The sequence below is a fragment of the Capricornis sumatraensis genome, chromosome 7, assembly GCF_032405125.1.
Source record: "Capricornis sumatraensis isolate serow.1 chromosome 7, serow.2, whole genome shotgun sequence".
NCBI classification, from domain to species: domain Eukaryota; kingdom Metazoa; phylum Chordata; class Mammalia; order Artiodactyla; family Bovidae; genus Capricornis; species Capricornis sumatraensis.
Genome location: NC_091075.1, coordinates 94,063,053 through 94,087,665, shown reverse-complemented (window position 1 = coordinate 94,087,665; position 24,613 = coordinate 94,063,053). Strand labels below are relative to the sequence as shown.

At 46.0% G+C, this 24,613-nt stretch overlaps 1 protein-coding gene and 1 non-coding gene across 2 annotated transcripts in view; both read right to left on the bottom strand.

Annotated features, from left to right (window-relative positions):
* The window catches only part of SHROOM3 (shroom family member 3), a 336,904-nt gene that overhangs the window by 27,981 nt on the left and 284,310 nt on the right, over nt 1–24,613 (bottom strand). The window contains exons 4-5 of the mRNA XM_068975138.1: nt 12,642–12,773; nt 2,993–6,191 (exon numbers count right to left, since the gene is read on the bottom strand). Of these exons, the coding sequence (XP_068831239.1) occupies nt 2,993–6,191; nt 12,642–12,773 (3,331 nt within the window). The remainder of the gene's footprint in view (nt 1–2,992; nt 6,192–12,641; nt 12,774–24,613) is intronic.
* Nucleotides 24,505–24,576, bottom strand: TRNAG-GCC (transfer RNA glycine (anticodon GCC)). The gene has a single exon. It is a non-coding gene; the product is annotated as a tRNA-Gly (tRNA).

Below are 24,613 nucleotides of genomic sequence, written 5' to 3'. Positions count from 1 at the left end.
GTTTTTCAAATAATACCCAAGAATTGGGATTTAATTGGGATCATTCTTCTATACTGCCTATGTTTGAGCTCAATTTCCCAGTTTATCAGGTTTGAGAAATATTTGGAAGGGAAGACAAAATAACATTTGGAACCATCCAACCACTTCCCCAGCAGAGAATAATGACATGTAGTGGGGAATAAACAACAGAAGATGATTTGGTTTTCACCTAAACATTTCTGTTTTCTTTAGAACATGGGGAGAGAAATGGAAATGCTTGCCCTGCTATGTCATGAGCCTCTGAAGCCTACTAAACTAGCTGAAATGGCATGCTACATATACGGACTGTGTTTTTTCTTAGTTCCCGGACCAGGGATCAAAACTGTGCCCCCTGCAGTGGAAGCATGGAGTCTTAACCACTCACTGGACCACCAGAGAGGACCTACATACATGGATTGTTAAAGTGTTTTTAGAGGTAGGATAAGCACTGGAAATTAGCTCTGTTCATCATTCCAAAGGGAGAAAAACAGCTATTGGAGGCTTATGGAGGACTGCTACTATAGATTCTATGTATATGTGTGTGGGGGTGGTGGTGGTTTATATCGGGGAGAAAATATTTCTGAAGAGAAAGTATCTGGATGGGAGTGGTATTTTCCCTCAGAAGGCTGTGTGTATGTGTGTTTCAGAAGCAGTGCAGCAAACAGATCTCTCAGGCAGTGATGGCTAACTGTGAAGCTGTCTCCTCCAACTTATAATGCCTCTGCACACAACCTGCAACCCTTTGTCAACATCTTGCCCATCCTTTACCGCCTAGTTCAAATCCCTTCTCTTTCAAGAGATGCTCTCTCAGATCCCCTCAATTAGAACTAATCAGTGTCCCTCCCAGAGCATGTTATTTATGATCACTCCCAAAGCACTCACCATTTGTGTTATCTGTATATAAGTACATATTCTTTGCTCAATTGTAACCCCCCCGAAAGGCATGATCTTTATTTTCCTTTGTGTTTCCTTCAAACCTATAATGCAGTCCTGTTCATAAAACATAGGTTCTACAAATGCTTGCTAAATCACTGTACTCTCTGCTGGAGAAAAGAGACTCTCTGAAGGGTCAATGGAGGGGTGTTCTCCCCTTGTGGTAACATATATGTGACTTCCTCATATCTTCTGATCTGGGAAGGGAATCATGAGGTAGGCCACCGAGCTGCAGTGCAATAGAGCTTGAAGACAGGCTATGAACTAGGGAAACTAAGAGTCCTGGGAGTCAGAGTGCTTGGACTTTATTCCCACCTCTCCTAAAATTTCCAGGGGAAAGTTCCTCATGGTCTATCCACCGTTTGGAGACTTTATGAGAAAAATCCTTTAATGTGAGAATTTGAAAGTCTGACATTTTCCTATCTTGCCAAGACAGTATAAAGAAAGAGACAGAGAGATATGAATTTGATATGGATAATATGGGCTTCCCTGGTTCCGACGGTAAAGAATCCTCTTACAATGGGTTCAATCCCTGGGCTGGGGAGATCCCCTGGAGGAGGGCATGGCAACCCACTGCAGTGTTCTCGCCTGGAGAATTCCCATGAACAGAGGAGCCTGTTGGGCTACAGTCCATAGGGTTGCAGAGAGTCAGACACAACTGAGCGACTAAGCACAGCACAGCACATGCATAATATACTCTACTACACAGGATTATTTTGAGGATTAATGAGATAATAAATGTAAAAGTGGGGCTTCCCAAGTGGTGCTAGTGGTAAACAATCTGCCTGCCAGCGCAGGAAATGCCAGAGATGTGGGTTCGATCCTTGGGTCGGGAAGATACCCTGGAGAAAGAAATGGCAACTCACTCCAGTATTTTTGCCTGGAAAATCCCATGGACAGAGGACCCTGGTGGGCTACAGTCCATGGGGTTGTAAAGAGTCAGACATGACTATGCATGTACCCACATCTAAATGTAAAAAGCATTCTTAGTTGAGGGTCTGGAACTCAATAACAAACAATGATCAAAGTCAATGACAATACCTATTGTGTTAATGCAAAAGTCCAACAGAAACAAAAGAGGGTACGAAGATAAAAATCTTTAAAATACGAAAGACAGAGCTTCTATTGCACGCACTTGAAAAAAAAAAAGCAAAACAAAAAACATACAAGATAAAGATAATCCCTAACTTTTCCTAATCTAATTCTTACACTGAGAAGTGGATGACACTAAAATATAATTTTCACACATACATACTGCAGTCCATGGGGTCACAAAGAGTCGGACACAACTGAGCAACTGAACAATAAATATAATACGCACATACTATATATTCATATGTGTGTATATATATTATATACAGTTGTCTTCGAGTGCTGTGCTCAGTCACCTTTGACTCTGCAGCTACAGGATCCGCTGGGATGGATAACAAAATCTGCCTGATGCTATGTAAAATGGCATAATATTTGCATATAGCCTACTTATAATGCAAATGCTATATAAGTAGTTGCTGGTGTGCTGGCAAATTCAAGTTTTGTTTTTTGGAACTCTGGAATTTTCCCGAATATTTTCCATTCCAGTGCAAAACCAGAAATGAGGCCTATTATGTGTGTGTATATATATGTATATGTGTCTGTATATATATCTATAGATACACATATATAGATATCTATATTGAAAGACACACATATATAGATATATATACACACACATAGTAGGCCTCATTTCTGGTTTTGCACTGGAATGGAAAATATTCGGGAAAATTCCAGAGTTCCAAAAAACAAAACTTGAATTTGCCAGCACACCAGCAACTACTTATATATATGTTTCTACATAAGACACAACTTTATAGATACCTATGAGTATCTCTATTTCTGTAAGGATCTCATCAGATAGGGGCACTGAGAAAGACATCCCGTTATGAAAACAAATGCTGCTCTCTTGCACACTAAAGAAAAACAAAGGGGAAGGAGGGGTTAGAGGAGTGGCACTAAGGCTTCGCGGACTGAAGCGGTAGTGCCAAGATCCACTGGCTGCACGTACCTGGCGCTTGTCTGCGGTGGGAGATGACCGTGACCTCATGTGGACAGGCACAGCCTGGACATCCGAGCGCTCCAGCAGGTCCTCGGCCGACATGGACTTCGCGGCCCTCCCAGCCGTGGCCCCCCACGGGGAGGGCTCCCCTGGGGTCCTGTTCAGTCTCTGGGGGCCCTTTGATCCACTGTTAGCTCCACTGAGCAGTTCTCTCGGCGCTGGGTCCCCGCGGTGCCTTCCCCCAAGGTGGCGGCCGCTGGCAAAGGAGCTGCTGCGATCTCGCGGGGCCCGCTGGGTCTCCCCAGCACTCCCCACCGCAGTGGCTGGCAGAAGGGCGGTCTCCCTGCGGGGCGGCAGGCTGGGCTCCCGAAGCGAGCAGAGACTGGAAGCCGCGGCGAGGCCCGGGCCCTCAGGCTGGAGGTAGGTGCTCTGGGTGCGCTCCAGCAGCCGCCCCGGCTCCTGCAGGCCACAGCCGGTGCCCGCGGGCCGCTTGCCGGTCTTGCGCTGAATGTAGTCGGCCAGTGCGCTCTGCTGGAACTGCTTTAGCTCGGGCCCCGACAGGCTGAGGGTAGAGCAGGCCCTGCCGTCTCGCTCGAAGATGCGGCACCGGTCGGTCACTGAGCCCTCCACGAAATGCGGCCCCTTCCTCGGCGGTCCAGCGGGGGCGGGCTCAGGTTCCTCTGAGACCCCCACCTCGTGCATCTTCTCGGGCTCCGAGTACGAGCGCTTCTTCTGCTCGGGGGTCAGATGCCGGCGCGGGCCCCTCCGGGCAACGGGGGGCGCAAGCCGGGCAGGGTCCCCCTCGGCCGGGGTCACGCTGTGCCGCTCGCGCGGGGTGTGCGGGGAGGCGGAAATCGGCGCCTCCGGGCTGCGCAGCCCCACGTGGGCCGAGGAGGGTCGCAGGCGCCAGGGCCCGGAGGCCACGGGAGTCCCGGGCTCGAGGTCCCGGCGTCGGAAGGACGTGGCCCCCAGGACGCGGGACTGCGCGTCCTTGATGCTGTTCCGGTAGGCGCGGCTGAAGGGGGCGTCCTGCATGGGCGACTCGGGCGTGTGGGGCCTGTCGTCTGACCACGTGGCCTCCTTCTCGGCCTCGCTGAAGAGCTGGAAGGTGCTCTGGCTGCGGAGCAGACGGGCGTCCCGCCTCGGGGGCTCTCCACCCCGGGGTGGAGCACCCCGGCCACCCTCCACAGCCCGCCTCGGCTGTTGACCACACGGCTGCCAGGAAACCTCTTCTGACTTTGGGTCCCCGTTTTTGAAGTGCTCTTCTCCACTGCCTAGGGGTTCAGTGGGTTCGGAAGAATGTATATGGCCTTTAGTCTCCTCCGAATCATTCCTCAAAGTATTGGAGGCTGGGAGTGTCCGGTGGGGCCTGTAGTTATAGCTGTAAGTAGAGCCGCCAGCACTTGGGGGTCTCTGACCAGCCTGCTCTCGCTGCTCGATCTTGGAAACCTTCTCCAGCACGGAGCAGTGGGGCTTCCCGCACTGAAAGCCCTGCAGAGCAGAGATGCTGCTGGAACTCAGCCTCCTCCGGCCCAGACTGGAGGTCTCCTGTGAGGATGGGGAGGGTGGCTCTTCATACCTTGGGTCTGAACTCTGGAAAGAGGCCAAGGTTCTCCCCTCAGGCTTTGGATAGGACACCGACCTGTCCAGCTGGCTCTTGTGATCAGCAACAGTAGTCCTTCCAGACTCTTCTCCCTTGGTATTGACTGAGCAGGTGGATGAGCATTCCAGGTAGACTTCCTGGGCTGCTCCTCCGAGATCCAAGCTGCTTTGCCTTCTTAGACTCTCAGGAATGTTCTGGAGGGAGGAGAAGGCAGTTGCAGTCTTGCTGAAGCTGCCTGGCACACTCTGGCCCAGGCTGCCTCTGTGGAGCCTCCCCTGGAGGTTGGCATTGTGGTCTTCATGGCAATCCCCCTCCCAAGGCTCTGAGGGCAGGAAGGATCTCTTGTCTTCACCCACTTGCCACGCCTGAGCCTGAGGGGACTGGAGGCTGCGGTAATTAGAATATTTGTTGCTCTGGGTGCTCTTTCTCTCACTGGGATGTGGGCTGTGGCCTTCTAGAGGTGTGAGAAGTCTCTTCAGGGAGGTCTCCTCCTCGTTTTCAGGCACTGAGGGAAAATGGACTTTATAGGGGACACATTTGGCTGAAGTTTCAGGTTTCCTCTCTACTAGGGACACTGAGTCCCGTTCTAGGGCCTGGCAGAAGGCGAAGCCAGGCCTGCTAGATCCGTTTTGGTTTCCATTCTCATCAAGGGCAGCCATTCTGTCGCATGCTCCCTGAGGAGGTGTGTACCCACCCTCCTTGGCCAGGGCAGGGTAGAGGGTACCATTTCCACTCACAGAAGGCCGGGGCACCTGGGCGAAGTGTGGCTCCAGGGAAGGTACCGGGTAGATGCCAGTCGGCAGCAGAGGTTGGCCGGGCTGGGCCTTCTGGGTGTAATTGTGCTTGGGCTTCACTGGAGGGCTGTTTTCTGGGCTCTTCTCTAGCACAGTATGCAGCTGTTCCTCTATGAAGGGAGATTTCAGGGTGCCTGCAGAGTTTGCCGGAGGCCGGCAGAACCGTTTCTGATCTAGGCTAGACCAGGAGCTGGGCCGCTCTCGCTGCCGGAAGGCTGCATAACTGTCACTCCGAGCTGGGGGCAGGGGCGCACCCACTTTAGCAGGCAAGTTGTCCACAGTGGTCTCTAAGGAACCGGGGCACTGCTGGCTCCAGGAAGAGGGTGGCGCGCCTTTGCCCCGAGGAACATTATGGAATTTTTCGTAGCCCTGACCATCAGTTGAGGCTCGGGTCTCCCTACCTTGGAGAAGCATGCCTGAAGAGTTCACCTCATACTCTGCTGAGACCCCCCTCCGGGGGTCATAGACTGTCTTAACATAGCGAATATCTGCCTGCTTCATCCCTTCTAGGAGGCCACCTCGAGCAGAAGTGGTGTCCATGGAGCCCGAACGTTCCCGGCCAGAGACACCAGGGGGTGGATACTCGAGGATGCTGGAGCTGGTGGAGAAGGAGCTGTAAGCTGAATCTCTCTTGCTGTGGAGGTGGCTGAGCTGGTCAATGCTGCTGGTGGACTTCGCCGGGGAGAGAAAGTGGCAGGGTGGGTATCCCCCACCGGGCTCCAGGCTCTCCATGCTCCCCTGGGAGCTGCACCGGTCAGGGCTCTGCCTCAGATATGCGTGGTCATAGCCGGAGAGGTCACTGGTGGAGGAGCTGGAAGAAAGGGAGGAAGGGCAGTCAGCGGTGAGCCCTGATTGTTGAGTAGGCTTCCAGGCACAGGACTAGCTTATAAATGGACTGTTGTGCAAGATGTTTCGTTTCTAGAAGGGTGGGTGAAAGGACCATATTTGGGCCTTGCTCGGCCTCCCTATGTGTCGTCACTAGGAGTAACTGCCCAACACCGTAACCTGTGTGTCTCTAAATTAATCACCCAGGATCGCCAGGGGAGAAGTGGGGAGCAGGAGGACGCCACGTGGGCCTTTGGGCTCAGGCAACACGATGATGTACTATGCTCTGTACCAGAAGTGGCATTCTGCATGTGCCCAAAAAAATGAGAGAGGTGGGCGAGGAAAGCGGAGGGCGAGATGAGTTAGAGGGACAGAGACTGACATTTTGTGTCTCTTGGGGCGTCTGTGGGAAGAAGGGGAAAGCTTAGTAAGAGACCAGGCACGCGGATGGGTGAGGGAGACTGCACATGTCCCCGGTTTTAGTTAATATCTTTCCTTTTTATGGAGTTGAAGGGCTACTCCCTGGCAATCGTCCTGGAATTTCCACTGTACAAGAGACAATTTGTTTGTGGTAAGAAAACCAAACACAAAACTGAATGAGAGAATACTGAGAAAAATTGAGAACTAGAAAAAGTGGATGAGACAGGACAGGCAGGATGGATAAGAAGTCTTAATCACAGGAGGCTCTGAGATACTGGGAGACCATCACCCATGGACAGCTTCTCAGAGTCCGGGCAAAGCCTCATACGCTGGACTGTAAGACTCTCCTTCACTAGCTCCTCCAAAAAGTTGCCATAAAACAGAATTACTTATAGCTAACTTTAATTATAAACCCCAAATATACTTCACCCAGCATGGTGGGCAAGAGAGAAGAGAGATATAGGAAGGAATAAGTAGCTCAAAAATCAAACAGCAGTCTCAATAGTTCAAACATTTGTGATTCACTGTTCTCTAAAGAGGGCTTCCCTGATGGCTCAGTGGTAAAGAATCTGCCTGCAGTGCAGGAGACACAGGTTCGATCCTTGGGTCAGGAAGATTCCCTGGAGGAGGAAACGGCAACCCACCCCAGGATTCTTGCCTGGAAAATCCCATGGACAGAGAAGCGTGGTGGGCTACAGTCCATAGGGTCACAAAAAGAATAAAGAAAACGAAGAGTTCTTGCCTGAAGCTTTTCATTTTTAAATGAATAGGCATTTAAACACTATTAAAATCCATGGAGCCATTATTATATTTCTAGATCTTGTGTAAGTAAATGTGTCTTCATGGCTGAGTAGGTGATAATGCTTTGCTGGACTGTCTCCAGAGTATACAGGAAGAGACTAGAAGGATCAGATTCTGAGTCAAAACTGGAGCAGAATTCAAGGAAAAGAAGATTACATTTTCAGCAATCCCCCCCCGCCCCCCCGCCCCCAGAATAATATTTCTTTCTCAGGGCAAGTAAACTTACTGAATGGAACATCTTGCTCTGGCAGGGACAGGTATAAATTCAAGGAGGAAGGAAGGGTTAATCCCCACCAGATTAGGGAAGCCAGTCCTGGCACTCCATGTCAAGGCATATGTCACTACCAGCCTTTACCCCCACACCCCCAAATGAAGAGGATGTGCTGAAAATGCACATGACGTGACTGAGGATAATCCCCTATGACCCACTTGTGCTCCTGTTTATCTCCTCTAACAGAAGACTCAGAGTTAATACTCCAAGGGGACACAGAAACAGTAGATCCCACAAGGGCTGTTTTTGCTCACCAACTCCATGCAGGTGGTAGACACTACTTAATCCTCCTCTCGACTGCTAAGAATTTTAACAGTCTTTTACTAAAAGGATAATCCAGATCTAATTTAGGAACATGTGAAAAAAAAATCAAAGTGAATAAACTGATGGGTTAACTGAAACACTACTGAATGGGAGGAAATGCCATCGCAAAACACAGATGGATCTAGAACTATGAACTCACTGGTAAACATATCTCGAGCCAAGCAGAGCAAGGGTAGAGTGGGTTCCGTCTTGCAGCCAAAGGACACTTAACCCACCAATCCTCAGATGGAATGCATCCCATGAGGACCATTCTTACTCTTCACTGCTACTCAGGGAGGGCTCTGTCTCCCCAAAATTCTCATTTCCCAGCTGCCTGGGGACTAAGACCCAGTGACCTATGCCATGCCATGGAGTGCCCTGACATCACCCTCTAGGAAAAGTTCTTCTACCACATTCTGGAAGCAGTAATTCTGATTACCCCTGCCATTCCTGCTTCCAAGATGGCACTCTTTAACAGATGGCTGACAAGAACCTGACATGCAGGTCTTCAATCCCGCAGCAGCTCCAGCCCACACAGAGACATCCTTACTCTCAAGATGAGTGTGTCAAGCATGTCAGAGTTCTCACTGTGGTCTGATGACTTCTCTACCCTTGTTTCCCATTGCTCTCCCGCTTGCTCACTGCACTCTGGCATAATGGTCACTGATGGCCTCTCAAACCCATGATATACGTTCCCACATGAGGGACTCAGGGCCTTTGTACTCACTGTTCCCACCATAAGGAATGCTCTTCACCTGGCTCACTCCCTTCCTTTATTCATGACTGTATCGGAGAAGACTTCCTGCTACCCACTATCTTAAAAGTACCTCCTCTCTCCTTCTTTCTTGCTATTCTGCTTTATTATCTTCACAGCACTTACTACTACTTGACATTACATCACCTCTGTTTAAAAGTATTTTCTAAGTACTTAAAACACAACAAAGAGCACAAAACAATTATATGAAAACATTTCCTAAAGTGTACTCCCAGAACATTAATTCATTCCTCAGATGATAACGTATGTCTGGAAAATACTGGGCTAGATAAGGTAAATAACTGTAATTTAAGACATCCGAGTCCTTAATAAATTTGTTCATGTGATATTCTGCAAGGCAAATATACTAAGCAGTGCTTTAAGTTTTTTTTTAATGTAGACCATTTTTAAAGTCTTTATTGAATTTGTTACAATACTGTTTCTGTTTTGTATTTTGATTTTTTTGGCTACAAGGCATGTGGGTAATATCCCACATGTTCTCTGACCTGGGGTTAAACCATCACTCCTGCACTGGCAGGCAAAGTCTTAACCACTGGATCACCAGGGAAGACCCAAGCAGTGATTTCTAAACTTACATGACCCTAGAAAGTTTTCCCCAAGGAGCATCTACTGGATTATTATTCCATGGAACATACCTGGAGAAACAATAAATACTACCTTTTGATGTCTTGCTCAGTCTTGTACTCTCAATAACTAAAAATTATCTCAGACATAGTAGGTATTCCATACATATTTGTTAGAGGAAGAATCAATGAGCATGGGCTGGTTCTTTAGTATTCTGATGGTGTTATTTCAGCCTCTCGGGAGGGGACTAGACTACAGGATTTTTTGGAGGTTTTTTCTAAAGTACTAATACTTTAGGACCATTGTGAGATTTCTGTAGGACAGCAGAAAGACAGTGACAAGGATCTGACAGAAAGCAGCTGGAACAGTTTCAGTGAAATTCCAGATCTGAGCCAGTTTGCAGGCAGTGAAAATTACATATCTTCTGTCTCTTTGAATGTCTCTCTCCCTCTCTCCTGCCCCTCTCCATCCTTGAGCTCCCTCTCCTTTTCCTGCTTCTTAATGAGAAACAGATCCACATATTTAGGACTGAGGCTGTGTGAAGGCTGTCACAGGGATGCTGCCCACCAGACCACTAGATGCCACTGTGCCCCTCAGAAATGTACCAGGAGAGCTTCTCCAGCTACAGCTGCCAAAGGGCAGCCCCCTATGAGTTGAACTCAGAGCTGCGAACCCGAGGCATGGAATGAACAGACCACAGGATGCTTTGAGCTGGGGTAGAAGAAAATCCGCATGTATGTGTCATTTTGGGGTAACCCAAGCTTTTCCTTCTCCTCCTGTACCCCACCCAGAGCTTTTGTGTTGATAGTCATTGTGTCAGGGAAGGCTGCTCTGAAGCTTGCAGTAGAGGGCAGAGTGGTAGGTACAGTGCAGGCTCCACCTGCCTAAACCCCTCTGGAGGTTGAGGTGAGGAAGAAACAGCAAGTGGAAAAGCAGAGCCTGAAGAATATTGCACTTCTGATGTCAACACCGCCACACTCCTGGGGCCTCTGGGAGCTCACCATGGTTACTGTGGGCAGTGATTCTAGGCACCAATTGCAGCTGTCTTATTTCTGCCTTCAGCCCAGTGTATATTTAGGTCACAGTATGACTTCAGATTTAAGGGCCTCCTAAGGTTAATGGGCTTCCCTGCTGGCTCAGTGGTAAATAATCCACCTGCAATGCAGGAGACCTGGGTTTGATCCCTGGTTTGATCCCTTGGAGAAGGGAATGGCTACCCACTCTAGAGTTCTTGCCTGGAGAATTCCATGGACAGAGGAGCTTGGCAGGCTCCAATATGGGGTCTGACATGCAGTCGCAAACAGTGGGACACAACTTAGCAACTGAACATCAACAAAGGTTAGTGGTTAGGAGGGGTACACCCTGTTAATACACTCTTGCATTTTATAAATGTGTACTGGTTCATGCCATTAACCTCATTCATTATTGTTTCACTGTGTCTCTGACAAGTTTTCAGTCTTAATTATTATAATTGCTTTTCATAATTACTGAGTGCTATGTTCCAGGAACTACACTGTCTTACATATGTTACTTTGTTTAATCCTCACTATGATCCAATGAGATATATATTATTAATTTCATTTTACAGACAAAGAAACCAAGATCAAAGAGGTTAAGTGCTTTGCTCACGCTTATGCAGTAGGTAATGAAATTGAGATTGAAACTGAGGTCTGATTTATAAGCCCAAGTACCTCACCATCTGGTGTCCCTTCCACAGTTGGGCCTCCGCATTTAACCTTCTAAAAGCCTGTAACACGGCCATCCCCACAGAGCAAAAGCACTGTGCCTGCATGGCATGTGGGCCCTGCTGGGGCTGTGTTCCTGGAGCACACAGGGCTCAGATGGTGAAATTTTTTCAGGGTTATGGGGAGGGCTGTGGGCAAGGGAAAGGAGGGTCTGTAACGAGGAGGGCAACCAAAAAGTATCTTAACAGGCCATGCCCACCAGTCAGAGCTCTAGGATTTATTTGGCCCTTGATCTGAGCAGATGTGGGTCATGGGGGTTCTGAGTCTTGGCCTCGCCAAATGCATAGCCACCATCTGTTTGTTAAGTAATCCTTCCAGCAACATCCTCCCCTCCCCGATACTGACCAGCACTTTGTGCCTGGTCACTCTGTCCGATTCTCTATGATCCCATGGACTGTAGCCTACAAAATTCCCGGCCCATGGATTATCCAGGCAAGAATACTGGAGTGGGTTGCCATTTCCTTCTGCGGGGGATCTTCCCAACCCAGGAACTGAATCTGCGTGTCCTGTGTCTCCTGCATTGGCAGGCGGATTCTTTACCACTGGCACCACGTGGGAAGCCCCCCTGCCTCCCTACTATAACCTGTATCCACGTACTTCCAAAAAGTAGTAAGCAACAGGGCCTGCCTCCCTGGCATCAGAAGATGGACTCCAATTGGCATGGCTCCGAGTCTGTAGTAAATGCAGGGCTGTCCCGACTTCGTTCTTTAATAGGTCTGGCAGGGGGAGGTCAAGATGGCTCCCTTCTCCTCAGTCCCCTTCAATTGTGTCAGGTCTGATTACTATAATAAATCCCTTCCCCTGCATCACTCGTGATGGCTCTGCTTTTTCCTGCCTGGACCTTGACTGCTGGAGCAATAAGACAAGCAGGAGAAAGATGACTCACATAGCTAGTACAGAGGAAGTAGATGAGGTTATGGGCAATGGCTTTGAAACCTGGCTTGGATTTGATTCATGACTCAGGTACTGAGCAGATGTTTGAGCCTGGACAAACCCATCTCTCCAGCTTCAACGTCCTGTCCTATGAAATGGAGTCAAGAAGACTATATCTGTTTCAAGGGTGCATACGAAGGACCGCATGAGATGATGTACATACTGAACAGTCCTCAGTGTGTTAACTGCTTTGATTGGAGCTAAGTTGGATAACTGGCTTTAACAGAGAGAGAAAAACCAAGTGGGAAGTTCAAATACCGAATAAAACCATTCAGATAAATAGATACATATTTGACTAAAAGAAAGGATGTGAAACATCAAGGGAGGGAGCCGTCAGTTCTCCTGCTATAGTGTATAATTGAGAAATGTCTGATTGAGGATCAGTAAACCCCAAAAATATCTCAAATGGCCAGTCATTGTTCAAAATAACCCTGGCCTCTCTCCACGCTAGTCTAGCCCAGAAGGTGATGACTCATATACACGTCAGGGCTTTTAAGAGGATGCGGATAGTGGGTAGAGAGACTTTATACTTGGGGTGAGTAAAAGAAAACAATCCTTTCTGGGAACAGGGCATTTGAAAGCAAACCCCACCCCCACCCCCAGGTCTCAGCTGTGGTCACTTACCTGGAATGGTAGCTCTGGGGCCAAGGCGTGCCAATCGTGCCCTGAGATATCTGCATCATGCTGGCATCAGGTTGGTTCTCCCCAAGTTTGGTCGAGTGCCAAGAGTGAGGCCGGCCTGCAGGTTCAGTGCGTCTGGGGAGGCATAGCACAGGGACCCTGCGTTAGGAGCAGTCTCCGCTGACCTCTTCACCAGCGAGATTTATGGACTTGAAAGCAGAGAATGCTGTATCTCAGAGATGGAACACAGTCGAGTAAATACTGGAAAACATCTTACTGTTCATTTCTCTTACCAACCATTGTTTTTTTTTTTCTGCTTTATTATTATTTTTATTTTCCTTTTCATTTTGACATGATTTCAGTTACATACAAATATTGCAAACTTAAAGAATTCCTGCATAAACCCTTGTGCACTGTTGAGAGTGCAAGCTGGTGCAGCCACTATGGAAAACAGTATGGCGTTTCCTTAAAAAAATGTAAAATAGAGCTACAATAGGATCCAGCAATCCCATGACTGGGTATTTATCCAAAGAAACAGAAATCAGGACCTTAAAGGGGTATCTGTACTCCCATGTTCACTGCAGCATTACTCACAATAGCCAAGATAAGCCCTAAGTACACACAGAACTGACAAAGCTGAAGGGGAAAAGTGGGTGTTCTTCAGACTGCAAGGCTGGAGGTTGAATTTGGTTGCGAGGATTACACTATTGTACAGGTTCAGAGTCACAGAGTGGCTGAACTTTATTTTCGGCAAAAAAAAGAGATAATGTTCAGCATTGACTTCAGGGATTTCTAGACTGAAATCTCAATGGCAAGAAGAGAGGAGGTGCCCTGAAATAGCATGGAGCTACCCAGGCTTAATATCAGCTGGTACACCTCCTTCAGGAAGGAGCAGACACCTTGCAACAGACTCTGAAGCAGGAAAGGAGGCTGTGCAGAGAACAATGAAGATCAGTGGAACTCTCTCATCTAGATTAAGTGAAAAAAAAAAATTTATCTTTGTGCTTTTAAAGACAACAGTAGGCTCTCTTTTAAATCAAGGGTCCCAAACCCCCGGGCCATGGGCTGGTTACTGGTCCATGACCTGTTAAGAGCTAGGCCACATGGCAGGTGGTAAGTGGCGTGTGAACAAGCAAAGCTTCACCTGTGTTTACAGCTGCTCCCCACTGCTTGCATTACAGCCTGATTCTGCATTACGGTGAGCTGTGTAATTATCTCACTATGTATCACAATGGAATAGTCATAGAAATAAAGTACACAATAAATGTAATGTGCTGCAATCATCCTGAAACCATCCCCTACCCCCAATTATTTGGGGAAAAACTGTCTTCCATAAAACTGGTCCCTGGTGCCAAAAAGGTTTGGAACTGCTGTTTTCAATGTAAGCTGTCCAGACCTCTCTCCAATTTCCTTCCCTTTCATTCAAGGGGCATCCACAGACACTTTCTACATGGCAGCCATTATGCTGGTGCTCGGGTTACAAAGCATCATTAGATCCAGATAGTTCACAGGGTAGTAGAAGAGACAGCCAAGCAGACCACTGTAACACACTGAGATGGGGTCCCTAATAGAGATCTGTACAAGGTGCTCGGTGAACTCAGGAGAGGGAGTCACTGGGGGTTTCTGTTAACTAAGCCATGGAAGATTTCTCCAGATGGAAGGGGGTGGGAAATGGAAGGGAAGCACATCCACATGGAAGAGCCAGCATGGCTGATGCATGAAATTACAGAAGGAAGTGGTACAAACAGCTTACATAAGTGGAGACTAGATGATGAGTGAGGGGAAGGCAGCAGATGAAGATGAAGAGGATCCAGATCTCAACCGGCCTCACTGAAGGCAACAGACTGGAGGAACTGAAGGCCACCGAAGAACCTGAGCCAAGGAGGGCCATGTTCAAATTTGAGTTTCAGGAAGATACTGCCAATAATGAAAATAAATTTGAGAGAGAGAGAGAGGATTGGAGGCTGTTGGACTGGCCAAGGTAAGAGATTAAATAAAGACCCAGCACTAAGGCAGGAGCAGTGAACTTAAACAGACAACAGATCTAATGCCCAGCCTGGCGAGCACTTGGATGTGGCTGGCGCAGAAGAGTGCAGTCCAGGAGGAAGGATGCCCTTTACGTTTGTAGCCTGAGCTAGGATGGTAATATTCCTCATCTATATAAAGAACTGTGAGATGAGGGGCGGGAACAGAGTGCGGAAGGAGGGAGACAGTGGGGTATGCAATGTGGGGTGCCTGCGGGGTTGCAGTGGGGGACAGGAGGCAGTGGGAGCCACAGGACTGGAGTCTGGGCTAAGAGGTAGAAACTGAGGAGGCACGAAACACATGGCCTTTGAGAAAAGATAAGCTGCCTGGGCAGAGCATCTAGGAGACCGAAAGGAAGTCCCTTAAAGATAAGCCTCTGAGAACTGTCCCAATTTGGGGGTGGAAGGGGGCTGGAGGGGGCTAGCAAGAGGCTTCCAGAGGAGCAGGAGGAAAACCAGGAGGGCGTGGGAGTTTCACAGAATCCCCCAGGGAGAGGGTGGGGAGAGCAAGGACAAGGAACTGCCAAGCATTCCAACTGACTTGACTTGATGGCTGATAAGTCTCTGCGACGGAATGACAGGGAAGAGGCCTGAGTAGGATCAGGTAAGAGGGGAGTGAAGGAGTACGTCAAGGCTGTATATTGTCACCCTGCTTATTTAACTTCTATGCAGAGTACATCATGAGAAACGCTGGGCTGGAAGAAGCATAAGCTGGAATCAAGATTGCCGGGAGAAATATCAATCACCTCAGATATGCAGATGACACCACCCTGATGGCAGAAAGTGAAGAGGAACTAAAAAGCCTCTTGATGAAAGTGAAAGTGGAGAGTGAAAAAGCTGGCTTAAAGCTCAACATTCAGAAAACGAAGATCATGGCATCTGGTCCCATCACTTCATGGGAAATAGATAGGGGAACAGTGGAAACAGTGTCAGACTTTATTTTTGGGGGGCTCCAAAATCACTGCAGATGGTGACTGAAGCAATGAAATTAAAAGATGCTTACTCCTTGGAAGCAAAGTTATGACCAACCTAGACAGCATTATTCAAAAGTAAAGACATTACTTTGCCAACAAAGGTCTGTCTAGTCAAGGCTATGGTTTTTCCAGTGGTCATGTATGGATGTGAGAGTTGGACTGTGAAGAAAGCTGAGCGCTGAAGAATTGATGCTTTTGAACTGTGGTGTTGGAGAAGACTCTTGAGAGGCCCTTGGACTACAAGGAGATCCAACCAGTCCATTCTGAAGGAGATCAGTCCTGGGTGTTCATTGGAAGGAGTGATGCTAAAGCTGAAACTCCAATACTTTGGCCACCTCATGCGAAGAGTTGACTCATTGGGAAAGACTCTGATGCTGAGAGGGACTGAGGACAGGAGAAGGGGACAACAGAGGATGAGATGGCTGGATGGCATCACCGACTTGATGGAAGTGAGTCTGGGTGAACTCCAGGAGTTGGTGAGGGACAGGGAGGCCTGGCATGCTGTGATTCATGGGGTCGCAAAGAGTTGGACAAGACTGAGCAACTGAACTGAAGAGGTGAGTGAGATAGAAAATGGAGATAGCAAGAGGAGGTAATTCTTTAAAGGAGATAAAGAGGGTGGTAGCTAGAAGGCTGGGGCTTCCTTAGTGGCTCAGGGTCAATGCAAGAGACATGGGTTCAATCCCTGGTTGGGAAGATCCCCTAGAGAAGGGAATGGCTACTCACTCCAGGATTCTTGACTGGAGAATTCCATGGACAGAGGAGCCTGGCAGGCTACAGTTCATGAGTTACAAAGGGTCAGACGCGACTGAACAGAACAGCTAGAAGGCTAGAGGGAGCCAAGGAGTGTTCTTGCTGTTTTATTTTAAATGATGAGAAGTACGAGCAGTCTGTATGAGACAGGGCATGGATGTATGTGCAGCTGAAGAGAGGCTGCCGCTCCTTAAGACTCATGAGGAAATAGGAAAGGACAGCATTCCAGAGCACACGAAGGGCATGAAGGACATGAAAGGCGTGACTTTATGTGGAAGAGAAGCCAGATCCACTGGGATGAGAAAGGAGGAGGTCAGGTGGTGGTGCTCATAATGAAAGAGGCTGACAGGACAGCTGAAAGGACTGAACTTCACACTCACTGTCCTCTAGAGGGCTGAGCGAGAGGCTCGATGCGGCGGGTGGGGACCAAGGGGCATGACAGGTGAGGACTGAAGTGCTGAAACTGAACTAATGATACTGAAAGGATTTAATAACTAAGATATGTTCTCTGCTCTTAAGCTTACACTCTGGTGGGGGGACCAAATGAAGTATTTCTCTAATAAATAATAAACTGTAAAGAAATAATTCTTACAGTGAAGATAAAGTGCCCAAGAGTTGCAATGCCAAGACAGGACACTCAACTTGGGAAGACGCTTCTCCAGAGTAGATTGCAGAGGTTGACTGTTTGCCTTGGATTAAGGGTGGGAGTTTCCCTTGTGGCTCAGCTGGTAAAGAATCCACCTGCAGTGCGGGAGACCTGGATTTGATCGCTGGGTTGGGAAGATCCCCTGGAGAAGGGGAAGGCTACCCACTCCAGTATTCTGGCCTGGAGAATTCCATGGACTGTATAGTCCATCGGGTCACAAAGAGTTGGACAGGACTGAGCGACTTTCACTTTCAGGGGTGGAAGTGTGTGTGGGGAAGGTGCGTAGATTTCATCACAGTTGTAATACACTAAGAACAGGATGTTTGTGAAACAAACAAATCAATAGGTCCTGAAAAACACAGCCCTTTCATTTGGATGCAGAACATACGATGGGAGGTTTCAGAGATAAATCTTTGTTTTACAACAGTCTTCCAAAATATGCAATTTAGAGATGACATGAGGAAAAAGAACAATGAAAAAGATGACCAAAATATAGCCCACCAACATTGGGAGTCTGAATAAAGAGCAATTTGGTAATAATATTCAGCAAGATAATTTTTAAGTAACATATTCATCAAAAGATTGAAACACAACCTGAATGCTCATCAACAGCAGGCCAGTTAAGTCAGTGTGGTACCTCCAGACAATGGAAGATGCATGTAAAGAACTGAGTAGTTCTATACATGTTGACTTGGAAACAGCTCTAAAATATATGGTAAAAGGACAAAATTAAGACACAAAACTATGCATACAGTATGCTGCTGAACATGGGGGAAAACATTCTTCTGTTTATTAATGTAAAGAATATTTCTGGAAGAATTCTTGAGAAACTAGAACCAATCAATGACTGCCTCTGGGGAGAAACATTTATTTTTCAGGTATTTCCTTTTGTAACTTTTGAATTGTATACCATGTACATGTGTTACCTATTAAAAAGCCAAATATTAAAAACTCATTTTTAAAATAAAATTCAGTGTACCTGGAGATAACCAAAAAAGTCAAACAGCTGTTTATTGACCTTTTCAATGATGCAAGTAATTTAATAAGCATTCCTAAAGAGCACAGCATGCTTTACGTTTTAGGATCATTTTGATCTTAAAGAAGAAAAGGAAACATTTTCCTAAAGCACATTACATCATGAGCATATCAATAAGAGTCAGAGGACCATTTAATTTTAAAACTGAGCAAACTAAGTTTTGTGTGTGGGTGTAATTCAAACAAAGCCCTTGTGTTGCATTCCTAACCACAAACAAGGAAGCTTCATTGCGTGGGATGGGTAGGCTGATGAAACTGGAACTAGGCAAGTGACATAATGTCCTTCTTAGATGATTTTGTCCTAACACACAAAGAGATATGAATGCAAAGCATGTTTTGGAGAAATTTACAGTAAATTAGTTCATGTCTTTCGAGCAGTATTCACTCATCTCCTTCCATGTGCCTTCTACGTTGCTTTGACTGTGGTTTTCATTCAATTTAATTCAAACTTAACTTGAAGAAAGTAGGGGAAACCACTAGGCCATTCAGGTATGACCTAAATCAAATCCTTTATGATTATACAGTAGAAGAGGAAATAGTGACAAACAGATTCAAAGGATTAGATATGATAGAGTGCCTGAAGAACTATGGACAGAAATTTGTAACACTGTACAGGAGGCAGTGACCAAAACTATCCCAAAGAAAAAGAAACGCAAGAAGGCAAAGACGTTGTCTGAGGAGGCCTTACAAATAGCTGAGAAAAGAAGAGAAGTGAAAGGCAAAGGAGAAAGGGAAAGAAATACCCAACTGAATGCAGAATTCCAAATAACAGCAAGGAGAGATAAGAAAGCCTTCTTAAGTGAACAATGCAAAGAAATAGAAGAAAACAACAGAATGAGAAAGACTAGGGATCACTTCAAGAAAATAAGAGATACCAAGGGAACATTTCATGCAAAGATGGGTACAATAAAGGACAGAAACAGCAAGGACCTAACAGAAGCAGAAGAGATTAAGAAGAGGTGGCAAGGATACATAGAAAAACTACTCAAAAAAGAGCTTAATGACCCAGATAACAACGATGGTGTGGTCATTCTGGAGTGTGAAGTCAAGTGGGCCTTAGGAAGCATTACTAGGAACAAAGCTAGTTGAGATTATGGAATTCAAGCTGAGCTATTCAAATCCAAAAAAGATGATGCTGTTAAAGTGCTGCACTCTATATGCCAGCAAATTTGAAAAACTCAGCAGTGGCCACAGGACTGGAAAAGGTCAATTTTCATTAAAATCCTGAAGAAGGGCAATGCCAAAGAATGTTCAAACTATTGCACAGTTTCCCTCATTTCATATGCTGGCAAGGTAATGCTCAAAATCCTTCAAGCCAGGCTTCAACAGTATGTGAGCCGAGAACTTCCAGAAGTACAAGCTGGATTTAGAAAAAGCAGAGGAACCAGAGATCAAATTGCCAATATCCACTGGACCATAGAAAAAGCAAGAGAATTCCAGAAAAGCATCTGCTAATTGACTATGCTAAAGTCTTTGACTGTGTGGATCACAACAAACTGTGGAAAATTCTTTAAGAGATGGGGATACCAGGCCACCTAACCTGCCTTTTTTCCAGTAGTCATGTATGGATGCGAGAGCTGGATCATAAAGAAGGCTGAGCGCCAAAGAATGATGCTTTCAAACTGTGGTGTTGGAGAAGACTCTCGAGAGTCCCTTGGACTGCAAGGAGACCAAACCAGTAAATCCTAAAGGAAATGAATCCTGAATATTCATTGCGAGGACTGATGCTGAAGCTGAAGCTCCAATACTTTGGCCACCTGATGTGAAGAGCCGACTCACTAGGAAATAACCCTGATGCTGGGAAAGACTGAGGAGAGGCAAAAAGGGCAACAGAAGGTTAAGATGGTTGGATGGCATCGCTGACTCAATGGACATGAATTTGAGCAAACTCTGGGAGACAGTGAAGGGCAGGGAAGCCTGGAGTGCTGCAGACCCCTCTTTGTGCAAAGAGTTGGACACGACTGAGTGACTGAACGCCACCACCACCTTGATGTAGTGCAACGGGACCTCAGGGAGGTCACAGATGGCCGCAAGGAGTTTATAATCCTACTGGGGAGCCTTGAATGGGAGAAAAAGTATTAAACAGCATCAGAGCATTACTCATTCACTCAAAAAATACTTCAGTGCCTACTGAGTGCCAAGTATCATTCTGGGCACTTGACACATTTTCTCACGTAACCTTTATACTCTATGATGTAGGACACTTATGCAGTCTCACTCTTCCTCCCAGCCCTCTCCACCCATTTCTCTTCTCCCTCCAGCTAATCTCTGTGGTTAATTTCTTATCTATCTTTTCTAGGGATTTGTTACGCAAATACAAACAGAAACAGAAACAGATCCCTTTCGCTCCCTTCACAATAGGAGAGTTATGTGGTGCTCTGCTGCGGCTGCTTTCAGTTGCTCAGGCATGCCGACTCTTTGCGACCCCATAGACTGTAGCCCACCAGACGCCTCTGCCCATGGGATTCTCCAGGCAAGAATACTGGGGTGGGCGGCCATTTCCCACGCCAGTGGATCTTTCCGCCCCAGGGATTGAACCTGTGTCTCCTGCAGCTCCTGCGTTGGCAGGCGGATTCTTTACCACTGAGCCACTGCAATTTGGTAGTTATTGCTAAATTGCTCCTTTTATACTTTAGAAAGTGAAAGTGAAGTCGCTTAGTTGCGTCTGACTCTTTGCGACCCGTGGACTCTAGCCCACCAAGCTCCTCCGTCCATGGGATTCTCCAGGCAAGAATACTGGAGTGGGTTGCCATTTCCTTCTCCAGGGGATCTTCCCGACCCAGGGATCAAACCCAGGTCTCCCACATTGCAGGCAGACGCTTTAACCTCTGCACCACCAGGAAAGCCCTTTTTTGGGGAGACAAATAACATGAATAATTAAATGTCACTGTGCAAGCGATTCTTAGAGGAGATCATATCTTCTTTAGTATATAAGAATAAGATTATTTGTATTTGAACAAAAATGGCTTTTCAGGCATTTCCAGTTTATGGGAAAATGATGTACCTCAAACACAAAACCCATCATCTTCCAAAATATTAAAAAAAAAAAGGTGGTAACTGTTCTTTGGCAAGGGCATTGCTTTTGAGATATCCTTTAGCCCTTTTCAGCATCCCTCACCTCTAGGTTCTGTGACTACTGGGCTCCTCAAAGCTATACTTCAGATTTTTCGGATTCATAGAAAAATCTAACAAGCAAACATTTCCAAGGCTTTCATTACTGCCTAACCTCTGTGTCTTTAAAAAGTGGCTCAGTGGGTAGAAAGGTATGCATTAGGTAATATAACCCCATAGCAACACACAGTCCTTTGTGGAAAGAGAAGTTCTTTTTAAATGTCACATCCTGATAATATGCCCTGGGGACTTTTGGCTTTGGCAACTGAATCACAAGTAACAGTGAAGTCTAACATCTAAAATTTGCATAAAAAGTAAAAGCAAAATCTTTTCTTGTAAGAAGTTTACCCCATTCTTCCACACCTGTTCCAACATCCTTTCACTACTAGTTTATCTCCTCCTCACCCTTCATTTTGAAACCTTTTTAAGCTTAAATTTTATTGATGACCACACAAAACTATTATAAAAAAGAGGGACTAGCCAGGGGGTGGGTGGGTGTTTTTCACTTAGTCACCAATGGGTGATAATGCTGAAATGTCTTTTCTCGCTATGCCCTCTTTCTTTCTCCTCCCCTCAACTCTGACATCTACAGAGAAATCAGAAGTCAACTCTCCTTCCCACACTTCACAGTCCGCCTATAAGCGATGGCAGAGGTTGATACTAACAGGATCTTTGTTCTGTAACAGCATTCATCTTTGTTTTTCTTTGACTTTCAAATACAACTACAATACAGTAGCATAGAATAAAGAGATAAGCATAAGCTCTAATTAACAACAATTTCTTCTTCTCAACTCTCAACTTGGAACTAGACATTTTTTTGTTGGAGGAAGGAAGGAGGAACTTCAGATATCAGACGCTACCAGTTAAATTTTTTCTTCCCTACTACCTCTTTGTGCCATAGAATATGTTTTAAAGGGTACCCTTTACATCAAATACCAACCAAGATATTTCAAAAGCAAGCTAATTATTTTTTATACAGTGCTAACGTATGAATTAAATTTCATTTGCCAAAATAAGGAAAGAGGGGTTTTGGTGTGTGTGAGGTAGAAGCCTTATCTTTTGGTAGTGATTTTTTTCTAAACACTCCCAACACTGAAGACATGATTCTCTTTTGGAGTAAGTGTTATGCGTTGTATTATGTTTTTCTCTTCTCTATACCAGTTTCTCTTTATTTAGAGGAAGAAGACACAAATGAGGAATTAAAGGCAACAATAAAACAAATGGAAGAGTAGAAAGCATTAATTTTAGATAAGAACCTTAATGGTCAAAAGAAGGATCTACATTTTAAAATCATTTCAGAAAAGAATGTTCATTAAAATTTTCAGATATTATTGAAACTAAAATGAAGAGAATAATGAAAGTTTTAAGGCAAAGAGGCTGAAAACCTGTGAACACTTGCTCCAGCCCCTCAGTTCCTACTTGCTAACATTTCCATGATAAATTTTACAACAAGGAGGAATTTAATTGCTACCACCATTCACACATAACCTGACACTCTGGGGAGAAAATAATAAAACTTGGAAGAATGCTCTCTCTTATTCACCTTTAAGTGAAAGAACGCCAAATAAAACCTGAAAAACCAGCCCTGGATCCTTCTCTCTATATACACGCTTTATAATCTAAGCAGTTCATTTTCCTTTTTACCTTTTACATGGTACAATAATAAAAATAGATAAATATTCAAGTCACATTGAGATCCAGGACAAGACCACAACCGGTGCAGCCACCTGTTCTTTGCCATATCATATTTTCTTTCAAGTAGAAGCATCCCGGAGGCAAAGCACTGGCACAGCTCTGAATAAAAATTTCAGATCAAAGACTGTATAAGGATACAAGCTGAATTTGAATTATTGTGAATAAAGGAAAAGATAGTCAAATATTTAAGCCTTCCATTGTGATGGATGTCAATAAGGGACACTCAGCAATCTCAATAAACACTTCTTTCATGCAAACTCAAAGTTAAAGGAAAAGACTACGCCTTTCCTTTAAAACTGAGACTATAGTTGCAGGTTCCTTTTCTTTATACAAATGTTGGCAAAGAGAATAGAGAACTTGGTTACAAGTACATAGATAAGTAGCCATTCCTTTTGAGAAACAGGAATTATTACTCTGAAATTCCCTGGGGAAATGGGGAAGCAAAACCATGAAGTTACACAACACAAAGCAATTGCTAACTTGAAAAAGATAAAAATCACTCTAAACGCATACATCATAAGAAATACAGTGACTGTACACGTCGGAGAGAGAATGACTGAAAATTCCCACACAGGACTATTGATAGTACACGGAATAATCAGAGGTGCTCAAATAATGAGAACTTACATGACAATTTAGAGAAATGGGCTTAAACTTAATACAAGATAGCACAACATCAATAGACACCTGTGAAAGGCTTGTCAGCTGAGGATCCTGCAATGCAAGATTCTAAATCTCACTCTAACATAACCATGGGCTTACCTTGTGGCAAAGAGAAACATCCTAGATAACAACCCTCTGGACACCTGCACGTCATACTCAGGAGTGGGATATAAAGCCATTGCACTCTGCTACTGCTCTTTCTGCTTCTTCTGGGGCTGGCAAGGCTCCGCAATGATGCCAGCATCTCCCATCAGACAGCTTGAACTACCCAGAACTCACTAAGCTTCATGCAAGTGGGAGGGACTCATTTCCAGCCACCTCTGTAAACTGCCAATTAAAACTCAATTCCTGCTCTCTAAGAGGGAAGAAGAGAAACTGACCCTTAGTAACTTCTGAGAAGAACCAGCATCTTAAGACAGCAGCACACAGCTCAGGAATGCCAGAATTCTATTCTGTGGGCAGGAGGAGGAGAGAAGGAAGGAAACCATCTGCTGATAAAAGGCATCACACTGTACTCAGGAAGTTTCCTTTTTAATTGATCTTCTCTGCTGAACCTAAGCCCTCCTCCACATCCAAAAATGCCACTGTCTGCAAAAAGGCGTGTTAATGGCGTTAAGCTTCCCAGAGTTTGGGAGACTACTGAAGGAGGTCCTATACCAAACATCCACTGAGGTTCCTGAGACACACTGGTGGGGACAGAACTCACTGCCAATGGAAGTGTAAAGTACCAGCTGAGCTCAACTTGCTGCCCAAATGAGAAGGAATAAAGAATCAAAGCCTGAGTTTCTAAGGCCCATTCATCTCAACAGAGCACATATCACCACGTATGGTAAGTGAAGCGAACTCGCTCAGTTGTGTCCAACTCTTTGCAATCCCATGGACTGTAGCCCACCAGGCTCCTCTGTCCATGGGATTCTCCAGGCGAGAATACTGGAGTGGGTTGCCATTTCCTTCTCCAAGGGATCTTCCCAACCCAGGAATTGAACCTGGGTCTCCCGCATGGCAGGCAGGTGCTTTATCCTCTGAGCCACCAGGGAACTTTCACTTTCACTTTCATGTATGGTAAGCACTTAC